Here is a 13,600-nt window from a genome sequence, read left to right on the forward strand (position 1 = left end):
GATGTGCTCTTTGGACGCGATCTGGTTTGATCACTCGAGACGTCAGCACATAACTGTGAGAAGAGGTTGCATTGATACAGATACAACAAAATCCAGAACACATTGTATGAAATTTTTAACGTCTTGTATAAACTCTTTGCTGTGCTAATTTTTTTGCGTGACATATATACTTTATGATTCAACTAATTGGCGCCCACAAACAGTTCGTTTGCCTCTACGTACAGACGATTCCACGGGTCTGCTCTGATCGGACCCATATTGTTGCTTTCTGGTAGTTCTCTTCATCTTCTTAGGAGAGCCCTCTCTGGCAGGTCAGAACTGCTTTAATTTCTCTTTATTCTCTCTGCATCAGCTCTCTTAACACGCTCTTCTGGTCTCTGGCCTTGTGGAGAAGATTGGAGTCTGTTTTGATTGAGTGTGTGTCATCATAGCGCCTGTCCTTTTATGTGTATTAACTGCACTGGTTTGGAAACTTGTTACCTGGTATACAAAGACACCTGTACACACAGCTCAATCAAACAACTCCAATCTCTTCCACAATGCCAAGACAGAGAAGCGTGTAAGGACTCAGGGGATAAAATTGTAGACCTGCATCAGGCTGGGATGGGGCTACAGGACAATAGGCAAGCAGCTTGGTGAGAAGGGCACAACTGTTGGCGCATTCATTAGAAAATAGGAGAGAAGTTCAAGATGACGGTCCAATCACCTCGTCTGGGGCTCATGCAAGATCTCACCTCGTGGGGCATCAATGATCATAAGGAAGGTGAGGGGATCAGCCCCAGAACTACACGGCAGGACCTGGTCAATGCCTGAAGAGGAGCTGGGACACAGTCTCAAAGAAATACATTAGTAAAAACACTACGCGTCATGGTTGAAATCCTGCAGTGCACGCAAGGTCCCCCCTGCTCAAGCCGCGCATGTCAGCGTCGAAGTTTGCCAATGACCATCTGGATGATCCAGAGGAGGATGGAGAAGGTCATGTGGTCTGATGAGACAAAATAGAGCTTTTTTGGTTCTAAACTCCACCGCCGTTGTTTGGAGGAAGAAGAAGGTTGAGTACAACCCCAAGAACACCTCCCAACGGTGAGCTGGAGGTGACACATAATTCTTTGGTTTGGATGCTTTTCTGCAAAGGGGACAGACGACTGCAACCGTATTGAGGGGAGGATGGAATGGGGCCATGTATTGCGAGATCTTGGCCAAAAACCTCCTTCCTCAGTAAGAGCATTGAAGATGGGTCGTGGGCTGGATCTTTCCGCTGACAACGACGAAACACACAGCCAGGGCAATAAGGAGTGGCTCCGTAAGAAGCATCTCAAGTCCTGGAGTGGCCTAGCAGTCTCCAGACCTGACCCAATAGAAATCTTGGAGGGAGCCTTGAACGTCGTATTGCCCAGCGACCAGCCCCGAAACCTGAGGATCTGGAGAAGGTATGTAAAGGAGGAGTGGGCAAAATCCCTGCTGCAGTGTGGTGCAAAACCTGGTCAAATACCTAAGGAAACGTATGATCTTTGTAATTGCAAACAAAGGTTTCTGTACCAATTTAGTTCTGCTTTCTGATGTAATCAAATACTTTATGTCATGCAATAAATTGCAATTATTACTTAAAATCATACAATGAGATTTTTCTGGATTTTTGTTTTAGATTCCGTCTCTCACAGTTGAAGTGTACCTATGATAAAAGATTACAGACTCTAATGCTTTGTAAGTAGGAAATCTGCAAAATCGCATGTATCAAATACTGAGTTCTCCCACTGTATAGTATATATACTGTAAATGGCTTTGGATTAAAGTGACTGCTAAAATGGCTTTGGATTAAAATGACTGTTCTAAATGGCTTTGGATTAAGTGACTGCTACATGGTTTGGATAAAAGTGGACTGCTAAATGGCTTGGATGAGAGTGACTGTAAATTGGCTTTTGATAAAGTGACTGCTATGGCTTTGGATAAAGTGACTGCTTAAATGGCTTTGGATTAAAGTGACTGCTAAATGTCTTTTGGATTAAAGTGACTGCACATGGCTTTGGATTAAAGTGACCTGCTCAATGGCTTTGGAATTAAAGTGACTGCTAATGGCTTTGGATTAAAGTGAACTGCTAAATGGCTTTGGATTAGAGTGACTGCTAAATGGCTTGGATTAAAGTGTCTGCTAAATGGCTTTTTGGATTAAAGTGACTGCTAAATGGCTTTGGATTAAAGTGACTGCTAAATGGCTTTTGGATAAAGGTGTCTTCTAAGATTTTTCAATTATTACGCTTTATTTAACTTAACCTACAAGTCAGTTTAGAACAAATTCTTATTTTCAATGACGCCTAGGAACAGTGGTGGTAAACTGCCTGTTCAGGGCGAATGCAGAATTTTGCTACCCTTGTTCAGCTCGGGGATTCGTCAGATAACTTTGTTACTAGTGCAATCGCTACTATACACTAGGCTACCTGTTATATTAGTGAAGGAGGCACAATTGGTGTATCTTAGTCATTGGAAACTGTGGATACTGTTATTTGGGCTCTGGGGCGCAGTGGTGTCTAAGACAGACTGATTAGTGCAAAGAGGCGTCACTGCGTTTACTGGTTTTTTTTCGCGAAAACCAGGATGCATCACATCCGGCCTGTGTTGGGAGTCCTGTAGGGTGGCGGACAATTGGCCCAGCGTCGTCCGGGTTGGCCGGGGTAGGCTGTCATTGTAAATAAGAATTTGTTCTTAACTGACTTGCCTAGTTAAATAAATACATTATTGACTCATATAACTACTGTATATCTCTGTACAGAAATGCCAATAAGAACTGGACCAGGATTCAGGACCACTTCTTCTTTGGTGTCTTTCATCCTGTTAGAGACTATAGTGTGGAAGTAAGACACTGCAACCATTGTATTGTTGATTGATTGTGTGAATTTGAAGAATCAAATGTTTTTGTATGTGAATCTTTTAAAATCTCTTGARTCATTGTAATTTGACCTAATTGCTTAGGGTCTCTAAAAASGAATYAACTGAGTGGTGATTGAGGAGAGYCGACGTGTGTAAACTGTCCCTTTTCCTCCCGTCTCTCCCATGCCAGACCATATTCTACACATTCCCCAGCCTATCGGAGGTGTTTGAGGACGAGTGGATTCCGCCCTGGAAGTTTGAGAAATTGGTGGACTTCTCCCAGAGTGCATCTCTRCCGTTGAGAAACCCTGTCCCTGACCTGAGCCAGATTCAGCCTGGAGACTGGATCCAGCAGGATAAAGGTACATTCCCCTGAGGGGATAAATTAAGTTGTATTGACCTGAAAAAGGTATCACCACTAGATGGKAGCAGAGACTGTACCCAACAGACAGCTACTCTGGTTAAAGTGGAGATCACAGCTATTCAACTATTGGGCTGAAGTACTGCTMGTTCTCCTTTCTACCTGGTAGTTAAATGATCAATTCATGAAATTGATTGGCCAAGTCCCTGATTTTCTAATGAAGGAATGAGAACCAGAAGTGTTCTGGCCCTCCAGGACTTCKGTTTAAAAGCCCTGGTGTAGATGCCTCAGTGTGTTGTTGTTTGTTAGGGGATCAGGATGGTGAGGAGCGCTGGGCCGAGGTCCAGAAGAAGATGACCCCCTGGAGGTTGGGGATCCAGGAACAGGAGCCAGAGCTGGGTCTGGTGCCCCAGCAGAGAGCAGCACGCCTGGGCAAGCTGCACAGTGCCCTCCTGGTGGTTGCCTCGCTCATAGACAAGCCCACCAACCTGGGAGGTTAGTTATTTATTTTCTATTTAACCTCTATTTATACAGGTAAGTCAATGCTGAACAACTTGGTACAGGATGAATGTTTTAACCATCATCTGCTGATCTCTCTGGGTTCTATGTGTAACGGAGGTGGAATGATGAACCATGTTCACATGATGAGTAACCTTGCTTGAGACCTGAAGACTTGCGTTAGCTCCCCAGGCTTGAGCTCAAGGAGCTAACACAGTTATGTAGTGTGCAGGAGACCCTGGTTTGAATCCAGTCGGTCACATATGAACCCACAGCCATTTCTATCCAGCTATATTGTGCTCGATTGGGTGTTGTTGCATGTCTTCTTTATTTTCCATTAAGCTACCCCAATATACTTGGTGTTGCTAAGCGTTGCCATGCAAACAGAGAGCAGCAGGCTGAGCTACATAAACCAATCAGTCCTAATCAGAGTTTGTCTAAGGACCACTAGGACTACATCATAACAGACTCATTTATTGTTCTCCACTGGGCTGCTGTATTGCTGCGCTGCCTGTTATCTCAGTTTATGTAGCCTTACGTTGATGTAATGAGTTATACAGGAGAAGAACCTTTATGAACCAAGTGACATTTTTATTTATTTAACCTTTATTTAACTAGACAAGTCAGTTAAGAAGAAATTCTTATTTTCAATGACGCCCTAGGTACAGTGGGTTAACACCCTTGTTTAGGGCAACGACATATTTTTACCTTGTCAGCTCGGGGATTTGATCTTGCACCCTTTCGGTTACTAGTCCAACACTCTAACCACTAGGCTTCCTGCCGCCCAGCTATGTCCAAATAACACCCTATTCCCTATGTAGCGCACTACTTTTGACCAGAGCCCGTTTTTCCCTGGTCAAAGTAGTACACTATATAGGGAACAGGGTGCCATTCGGGCACAGCCACGATGATATAAAAGAGGAGAGTAGAGTGAGATTGTGAATTGGACTGTAAATGTTTATCATTTATCCACAGAAGGAGCAAGAAACATGAGAGGAAGGTTTGTTCTGTCTAGCCCTGACTGTCCCTGCTCTTGTCCAGCGTTTGCTAGGTACAACCTCCCAGATGTCTTGGTCCAGGCTGTTAGGATCTAGGATAACCTCCCCCAGATATTCTGGTCCAGGCCTGTTTGGTCTAGGATACACCTCCCCAGATGTCTGGTCCAGGCTGTTTGGTCTAGGATCACCTCCCCAGATGTTGGTCCAGGCTGTTAGGTCTAGGATACAACTCCCCGATGTCTGGTCCAGGCTGTTTGGTCTAGGATACAACCTCCCCAAATGTCTTGTCCAGGCTGTTTGGTCTAGGATACAACCTCCCAGATATCTGGTCCAGGTCTGTTGGTCTAGATACAACCTCCCCATATGTCTGGTCCAGGCTGTTTTGGTCAGGATAAACCTCCCCAGTGTCTGGTCCAGGCTGTTTGGTTCCAGGATACAACCTCCCCAGATGTCTGGTCCAGGCTGTTTGGTCTAGGATACACACCTCCCAGATGTCTGGTCCAGAGCTGTTTTGGTCTAGGATACAACCTCCCCAGATGTCTGTCAGGCTGTTCTTGGTCTAGGTACAACCTCCCCAGATGTCTGGTCCAGGCTGTTTGGTCTAGGATTTACACCTCCCCAGATGTCTGGCTCCAGACTGTTTGGTCTAGGATACAACCTCCCCAGTATGTTTGTCCGGTGTTTGGTTAGGATAACCTCCCCAGATGTTTCCAGGCTGTTTGGTCTTGGATAACACCTCCCCAATGTCCTGGTCCAGGCTGTTTGGTCTAGGATACACCTCCCCAAATGTCTTGGTCCAGGCTGTTTGGTCCTAGGTACAACTCCCCAATGTCTTGTCAGGGCTGTTTGGTTCTAGGATACAACCTCCCCAATGTCTGAGTCCAGGCTTGTTTGGTCTAGGATACGCAACTCCCCAATGTCTGGTCCAGGCTGTTTGGTCTAGGAATACAACCTCTCCAGATGTCTGGTCCAGGCTGTTTGGTCTAGGTACAACCTCCCCAGATGTCTGGTCCAGGCTGTTTGGTCTGGATACCACCTCCCTCATATGTCTGTGTCCAGGTGTTTGGTCTAGGATACAAACCTCTCAGATGTCTGGTCCAGGCTGTTTGTGCTAGGATACAACCCCCAGATGTCTGGTCCAGGCTGTTTGGTCTGAGGATACAACCTCCCAGATGTCTGGTCAGGCTGTTGGTCTGGTACAAACCTCCCTAGATGGTCTTGTCCAGGCTGTTTGGTCTAGGACTCAACCTCCCCATATGTCTGGTCCAGGCTGTTGGTCTAGGATTACAACCTCCCCAAATGTTCTTGTCCAGCTGTTTTGGTCTAGGATACAACCTCCCCAGATGTCTTCTGTCCAGGCTGTTTGGTCGAGATACAACCTCCCATATCTCGGTCCAGGCTGTTTGGTCTGGGATACAACCTCCGCCAAATGTCTTGTCCAGGCCTGTTTGGTCTTAGTCTACAACCTCCCCAAGTGTCTGTACAGCTGTTTGGTCTAGGATACAACCTCCCCAATATGTCTGGTCCAGGCTGTTTGGTCTAGGATACAACCTCCCCACAAAGTACTGTCACTAGGTCCAGGCTTCTTGTCAGATACACTTCCACATTGTGCTGGTCCAGGCTGTTTTGGTCTAGGAATACAACCTCCCCATATGATCTGTTCTGTTCCAGGCTGGTTGGTCTAGGCAAACAACCTCCCACATGTCTGTCCAGGCTGTTTGGTTCTAGGAATTACAACCTCCCCAGATTGTTGGTCCAGGCTGTTTGTCTAGGGATACAACCTCCCCAGAATGTCTGGTTCCAGGGCTGTTGGTTCTAGATACAACCTCCCAGATTGTCTGGTCCAGGCTGTTTGGTTTAGGATACAACCTCCCCCAGTGTCTGGTTCAGGCGTTTGGTCTAGGATACAACCTTCCCAGATGTCTGGTTCCAGACTGTTTGGTTTAGGATACAACCTCCCCAGATGTCTGGTCCAGGCTGTTTGTGGCTAGGATACAACCTCCCCAATGTCTGGTCCAGGCTGTTTGGTCTTAGATATAACAACCTCCCAGATGTCTGGTCCAGGGTGATTTAGCTAGGATACAACCTCCCCAGATGTCTTGCGATCCATGCCCTCGTTCTTGGTTTTAGGATACACACCCTCCCAGAGTTTGGTTCCAGGCTTGTTTGGTCCATGATTAACCACCTCCCCGATGTCTGGTCCAGGCTGTTTGCTAGATACAACTCTCCCCAGATGTCTGGTCCAGCTGTTTGCCTAGGATACAACCTCCCCAGATGTCTGTCCAGGCTGTTGGTTCTAGGATACAACCTCCCCAGATATCTGGTCCAGGCTGTTTGGTCCTAGGATACAACCTCCCCGATGTCTGGTCCCGGCTGTTTGGTCTAGGATACAACCGTCCCAGACTATTTTCCAGGCTGTTTGGTCTAGGATACAACCTCCCCAGATGTCTTGTTGTGTAATGACTTTTCTTTCTTTTTTTAAARCAAATGTTTCTGTTTTTTCCTTTGAATGRAARATATCCAGGTAATGTCTATATAAGCGTTTYTATCCCACAGAAATGTTAAAYAGCCGCTGGTTGTTGATTTGGTCATTTGTTGACATTCCTTTTGRCTTACACGGTCACTCACTCAGAAACACCTTATGTAAGACTTTGCATGTTAGAGAACGATAGCGATMTGTTAAGSTAACCTTTAGGATATATGTTGCCATCATACTTGTAGATTTAGCACACAGAGACATTTTGTACATATTTTTCTATATTAGGAATCAGACTCAATGGTACTGCAYAAAGTCCTGGATGTGTCCACATAGGTTGTTAGGTTGATACTGTACATAGAGATAGGCTACATCATATGCATTCAGTAGAGATAATGATGCTGTGGTAAKTCTTTAATTGATCCAATAKATGATTAACAACAAATACAATGAAATGAAAATGTAATACAGTGAAAATTGAYTTAAATGTAAATCAAATATATTTATACAAGGTACTATGTTAAAACAGACTCGGTACAGTTTGTCATCGTAGATGTGTCTAGTTCATCACCTCCATGTCCCATATTAAAGGTTGACTTTGGGAGAAAACTCAAAGAATGCAGTTTAACTGTGTAACTGATCAATGCACCGCCATACAACTTCATTTAATGCTTAAAAAAATGAAATGGATGAATACTACATTTGGTTACAGAAGTGSCATTTCTTACCGATCTCTACAGCTTCTGTCCAAAACTAAATCCTCGGAAATGATGTCAACAAATACTGAAGGAGTAAGCAGCAGACCCTGAAAAGGGGGAGACGTGAATCTGACTMTCACTAATCCCTCTCCGACCATATACTTGAGCAGTGGAATCTGCTAAGGTAAACTCATCTTCGTAGTACTAGCTACTAACATTATGCTATTTACTAATGTTAGCTAGGCTAACGCTAGCACACAGTGACTAGTTTTGCTAACGAACTAGCTACGATAGAAGACCGTTGGTGTTAACTAATACAGTTACTTTTTCTGACGAGGGAGTAACTTATTATCATCATCTCGATGAGCCACCAAAGGCACACCCCGTTTCTGTTCGAAAATTGAGAAAATTGATAAATACATTTGATTTGATTTTGATTTGAGTTAACCCACTGTTCCCGGTAGGCCGTCATTGTAAAATAAGAATTTGTTCTTAACTGACTTGCATAGTTTAAATAAAGGTTCAATTAAAAAATATATAGAAATGTGAGAACCATTTTAGGTCTTTTTGTTCAGGGATTCTAACCCTGAAAAGTCTCTTCTTTCATAGTTCTCATCACTCTTTCCTCCACCCTTGCTATAAGAATGAGAATTGAGCGATAAGGTATTATTTATCCAAGTCTTTGACTAGAAAGGGTTCCTTTTCTTTGAGTGCAGTAAAGAATGCAGCTTTGACATGTGGTCCACCTGAATTCAGTGCCTCGTATATCACTCTCATATTGTCCTGCCAGGTCGGTGCAGCGCTGATATTTGCATTGATCTCTTCACCAATCATGCCCTTTGTCAAGAGAACATCTGCTATGGCAGACACATTATTGACTCTTTGAATGAGCTGTGGTCTGAATTGATCAACAAACTCAATGTCTCTTGTGGATGAATCATCTCTGTATTCATCTGTTCGTATTTCAGCTTTCCATAAAGATTCTCCCTTCTCACTTATCAACTCCATCGCAGCATCCTTTATGTACACTTCAAAGTAGTTTGGCCTGGTGCTTCTCAGCTTGATCTTTTCTGGCGTAATCGAGGATTGACACGAGGTCTTGAGGGTGAAGCGACTCCCCTTCCGATGGGACTTCTCCGGCTTTGGCTTTGGAAGTCTTAAGAATCCATATGACTTCTCCTGTGCCTCCACCTCCCGTGCTAGAGAAGGATCACATCGGATCAGATATGTGTGTAAGGTGAGGAGTGCTCTGGTGGACCTGAAGATCAGAAGGTCACAGTGCACTCTCCAATGCAACCCACGTCTCAGTACCAAACCCCTGCCAGAGAAGGAGGGATGAAGCAGTTTGGCGTGGAACCGCGTCACCTCATCCACTTCTTCCACAAGCACTCTGTTGTCTTTCACATGTAGAACCTTCATGTCTTCTCTCAAGGAGGATTGTGGGTAGTCTGGATCTATACAGACAAAGTGTGGCAGATWAATTTCTTCTAGTTTGCCAGAAATCATTGTGATGTCCAGTAATGGACCTCCTTCTTCAAACCGCATGTTGTTCAGAGTGGCCCTGTGAGGCTCCCAGGAGCTGAACTGGTATCGCAGGCTGACTTTGCTCTCACATACCCACCGCAGCCCTGATAAGATGCACTCGTAATGCCCTGCTGCAGAAGAGTCAAGTGTGTAGACGGTGGTCTCAMCCTCTGTAGACACGGAGGGTTCAACCTGAATCCAGGACATTGAGCTCTTTATATGGTTGCAATTCAAACATGCCTTTGGACTATCGGTTTTAAGGCCAAACTCTTTTTGAAGAAACATATTTGACTCTGAATAGTTGACTCCAATCTCTTTGGCCAGTTTAGTGATGATTGTTCCTACTGAATCCAGGGCCTTGTTGTAGAACTGTCTCATTGTTCCAGTGATGACACTACTAGCATCCTTTTGACCAGGACTAAGTTTGTCCATGATTTTTGTATGTATGACTACAAGCCTATCTACCATTAAGTTCTGTTTTTTTAAATCACGTTCAATATTATCACCAAGAGACAGAAGAAGGGCAACTTTAGTCTTCAATTCCTGTTCACTAGGTTCTTCGCTTTCAATTACGTTTGAGAGCTCTTCAAGTTGTGACAACTGGGGTAGCAGAGGATTTGACTGTTCAGGAGTGTTGGTTTCACAGTTATCAACATCTTGATCTTTTGATGTMGCCATTTTCACTCCAAAGGGGCAATCTGCAGTGGCTACATCCACTTTTGGACTTATAAAGCAGTAATGTTCTTGCTAAGCCATTGACTCTAGAAGAATATAATTTTCAAATACCTCATGAGCTTAGTTCAACTGTCGTACKCCATCAGAACCCAGAATATAAGCTTGCTTTATGGCAACACTTGTTAACATCMTAATTGTAAACAAACACGGTATAGCCTCAAAARGTGAGGAAAAAATAAATCCTCTMGTATGTGTTGTCAGGTATCCACTACTGTGTATCAGTTGTAATCCATTTACTACAGGAAATGTCTAGCCAGTTTCCCTTTTTATTGTCCAAACGTCACCTTGTGAATTGGACTTCCTCCTCCCAATCTCAGTTAGTTCCACTCCTAACAGACAATGAATCAATGTCCAAATAAACAAAAGAAAGACATGAGAGAACTGCTGTGAATAGATGGGTGTGAACTGTGGGACTGTGTTTGGCTTTAATGCAGTCACATGGTCTTGAGTAAAGATGGAATATTTTTAGGTGGATTTTCAACAATATATTATTTTATACAGTGTGGCTATCATAGTGTTAGATTCCCAAAACAGAGATATTTAAATGTGAGGTCTTAAGGCTGCAACTTGTGCATCCCACAGAATCAAAAAAGCTGACGAGTATCTGGTTAAATAATCAACCTCCTTAGTACACACTTCATTAACATAAGGTTGCCAAATTAAACCTCACTGCAAAATATGACTTTTACAGTATTTTATGTGCTGATCTGGGCTCTTTTGCATAAAGAAAATATCACTCTACCTGTAGCATTCAGAATAACTGAAACATTTAAATAATGTTGGTGTAAAATCATTGTTGTGTTTTTGTTTTGATTTATATTTCTTGTGTGGTCTGTCTGCCGGGCTGTGTAGTAGTTAAAGGCTTAATGCAGCCATTTTTATATCCAGTCAAATCATTTCTGGGTAACAATTAAGTAGTTTTCCATTAAAATTTGAACAAAAATAGCTTTTTACCAAAAAAAAATCTCAAGCAATAATGTGTATAGGACTGGGGTGGTCTGAATGGGGAGGGGGAAAACTGAAAACTAGCTGTTATTGGCAGAGAGGTTTGTTATTGGTCTATTAACTAATTAAGCTTAAGCCTCGACCCATGCAAAACCCTGCTGATTAGAAAGTCCTTTGTTAGATGTGTATTTTCAAACAGCAAATGTTTTCACCACTTAGTGTTAGTTTATCAGCTGATACAAAACACCAGGGATAAACAGAATTTAGACTGCACTGGGCCTTTAAATAAAATAAAAAAAATGTTGCATTGCTCTGTCTGAAGAAAATATCTCCTTAGACCTGTAGCATACCAATAACTGAAAACATGTAAATAGTGGTGTGTAATGTTTGTTAATGTGTACATACATGTGGTGTGTAGGACGTGTGAGCTCTTTGGGGCGAGTGGTCTGAGATATACCATATCGACCATTAAACACTGAACTAAAAATATAAACGCACACATGCAACAATTTCAAGATTGTACTGAGTTACATTCGTATAAGGAAATTAGTCAATGTAAATAAATTAAGTCGGCCCTATTCTATGTGATTTCACATGGCTGGGAATATAGATATGCATCTGGTGGTCACAAATACCTTAAAAGAAACAAAAAGAAACGGCTTCGATCACGAACTGCAGTCAGGTCAAGACATGATTGAGGATTGACGAGCACACAGATGAGCTTCCCTGAGGCGGTTTCTGACAGTTTGTGCAGAAATTATTTGGTTGTGTAAACCCACAGTTTCATCAGCTGTCCGGGTGGCTGTTCTCAGACGATCCCGCAGGTGAAGAAGCCGGATATTGAAGGTCCTGGGTTGGCTTGGTTACACGTGGTCTGCGGTTGTGAGGCCAGTTGGATGTACTGCCAAATTCTCAAAAATGATGTTGGAGGTGGCTTATGGTAGAGAAATGCACATTACATTCTCTGGCAACAGCTCTGGTGGACATTCCTGCAGTCAGCCAATTGCACGCTCTCTCAAAACTTGAGACATCTGTGGCATTGTGTGACAAAACTGCACATTTTAGAGTGGCCTTTTATTGTCCCCAGCACAAGGTGCACTTGTGTAATGATCATGCTGTTTAACCAGCTTCTTGATTTGCCACACCTGTCAGGTGGATGGATTATCTTGACAAAAGAGAAATGCTCACTAACAGGGATGTAAACAAATTTGTGCGCAAAATTTAAGACAAATAAGCTATTTGTGCGTATGGAAAATGTCTGGCATCTTATTTCAGCTCATGAAACATGGGACCAACACTTTACATGGTGCATTTATTATTTTGTTCAGTGTAGTATGTGTTGGACAGTCTTTGCCAAGTCAGTGATAAACACTTTCGCGCTCTCTCCCTCTCTCTTTGTCTCTCTCGATCTCTCTGTCTGTGTGTGTGTAGGTCTGTGTAGGACGTGTGAGATCTTTGGGGCCAGTGGTCTGGTGTTGGACAGTCTTCGCCACGTCAGTGATAAACACTTCCAGGCCCTGAGTGTCTCCTCTGAGCTATGGCTCCCCCTACTGGAGGTAGGTAACAACACTTTAGTAGCCTAAACCACACCTGTCAAGCTCATTCCACAGAGGGCTGAGTGTCTGCAGGTTTTCACTCCTCCCTTGTACTTGATTGATGAATTAAGGTCACTAATTAGTAAGGAAGTCCCCTCCCCTGGTTGTCTAGGTTTTAATTGAAAGGAAAAAACAAAARCCAGCWGACACTTGGCCCTCCGTGGAATGATTTGGACWCCCYTGACCTGAAGTCTCCAGTGCCGTASTGGAGSGTTCAGTGCAGATGTAGCGGAAGGAGGACAGCAGAACACTCTAGAATATTGAGATGCACACCAAGTTCTTTAACTCTACTGTGTTCAACTTACTTTTTAGGCAGCTAAAAAAGTGTTATGTTAACATCATATCTTTGTGTCTCTACCAGGTGAAGCCCGTAGAACTGGCTGACTTCCTGCAGCTGAAGAAGAGGGAGGGCTACTGCATTGTGGGAGTGGAGCAGACAGCCAATAGTCAGAGTCTAAAGGACTAGATAGGTGCCGCTGAGGTAGAGACTCTGTTACTGCTGGGGCTAAAAGACCACTCTCCTTATAGACAGCAGAGCACGACAGTTGTGTCATCTGCCAGGTTGGTTATATAACTTTGTCGTTCATATCTGGAAGTATTTTCTGCGTTCAATCCACCAAGCCATGACATGAAGATGCAGTTATCACTCAACAGACCCAAACCCACACAACATGAACAATCGAATAGCAGTGAGGCATGACTGTATCTGGGCACATCAATTCAGTTTTGAATTTGACTGGTATAAACACACATGTACAGTACACAGCCCATGGCCGCGACTGTACTCCACGGGCGTCAGGGAGGAAGCTGACCAAGGCTCTTGAATGGAGTCTGCAATAATGCGACGTGAGTGTGTTCCCTGGGCCCCTATGCAGGCAGACACACACACAGAATCTTCTCTCCTT

At 43.8% G+C, this 13,600-nt stretch overlaps 2 protein-coding genes across 2 annotated transcripts; one reads left to right on the forward strand and one right to left on the reverse strand.

Moving 5' to 3' along the window:
* Nucleotides 1-690: 690 nt before the first annotated feature.
* LOC112079307 (probable methyltransferase TARBP1) lies at nt 691-13,199 on the forward strand. Its single transcript, XM_024145299.2, has 8 exons — nt 691-763; nt 886-975; nt 1,220-1,430; nt 2,768-2,849; nt 3,056-3,227; nt 3,536-3,721; nt 12,532-12,656; nt 13,057-13,199. Exons 1-8 carry the CDS (start codon nt 691-693, stop codon nt 13,159-13,161), a joined length of 1,044 nt encoding a protein of 347 aa, XP_024001067.2. The 3' UTR covers nt 13,162-13,199.
* Nucleotides 8,365-9,820, reverse strand: LOC112079306 (NACHT, LRR and PYD domains-containing protein 1 homolog). The gene has a single exon (XM_024145298.2). The coding sequence runs from the start codon at nt 9,796-9,798 to the stop codon at nt 8,563-8,565; it is 1,236 nt and encodes a 411-aa protein (XP_024001066.1). The 5' UTR covers nt 9,799-9,820; the 3' UTR covers nt 8,365-8,562.
* Nucleotides 13,200-13,600: the final 401 nt, after the last annotated feature.

The sequence above is a fragment of the Salvelinus sp. IW2-2015 genome, unplaced genomic scaffold, assembly GCF_002910315.2.
Source record: "Salvelinus sp. IW2-2015 unplaced genomic scaffold, ASM291031v2 Un_scaffold7564, whole genome shotgun sequence".
Classification (NCBI taxonomy): Eukaryota; Metazoa; Chordata; class Actinopteri; order Salmoniformes; family Salmonidae; genus Salvelinus; species Salvelinus sp. IW2-2015.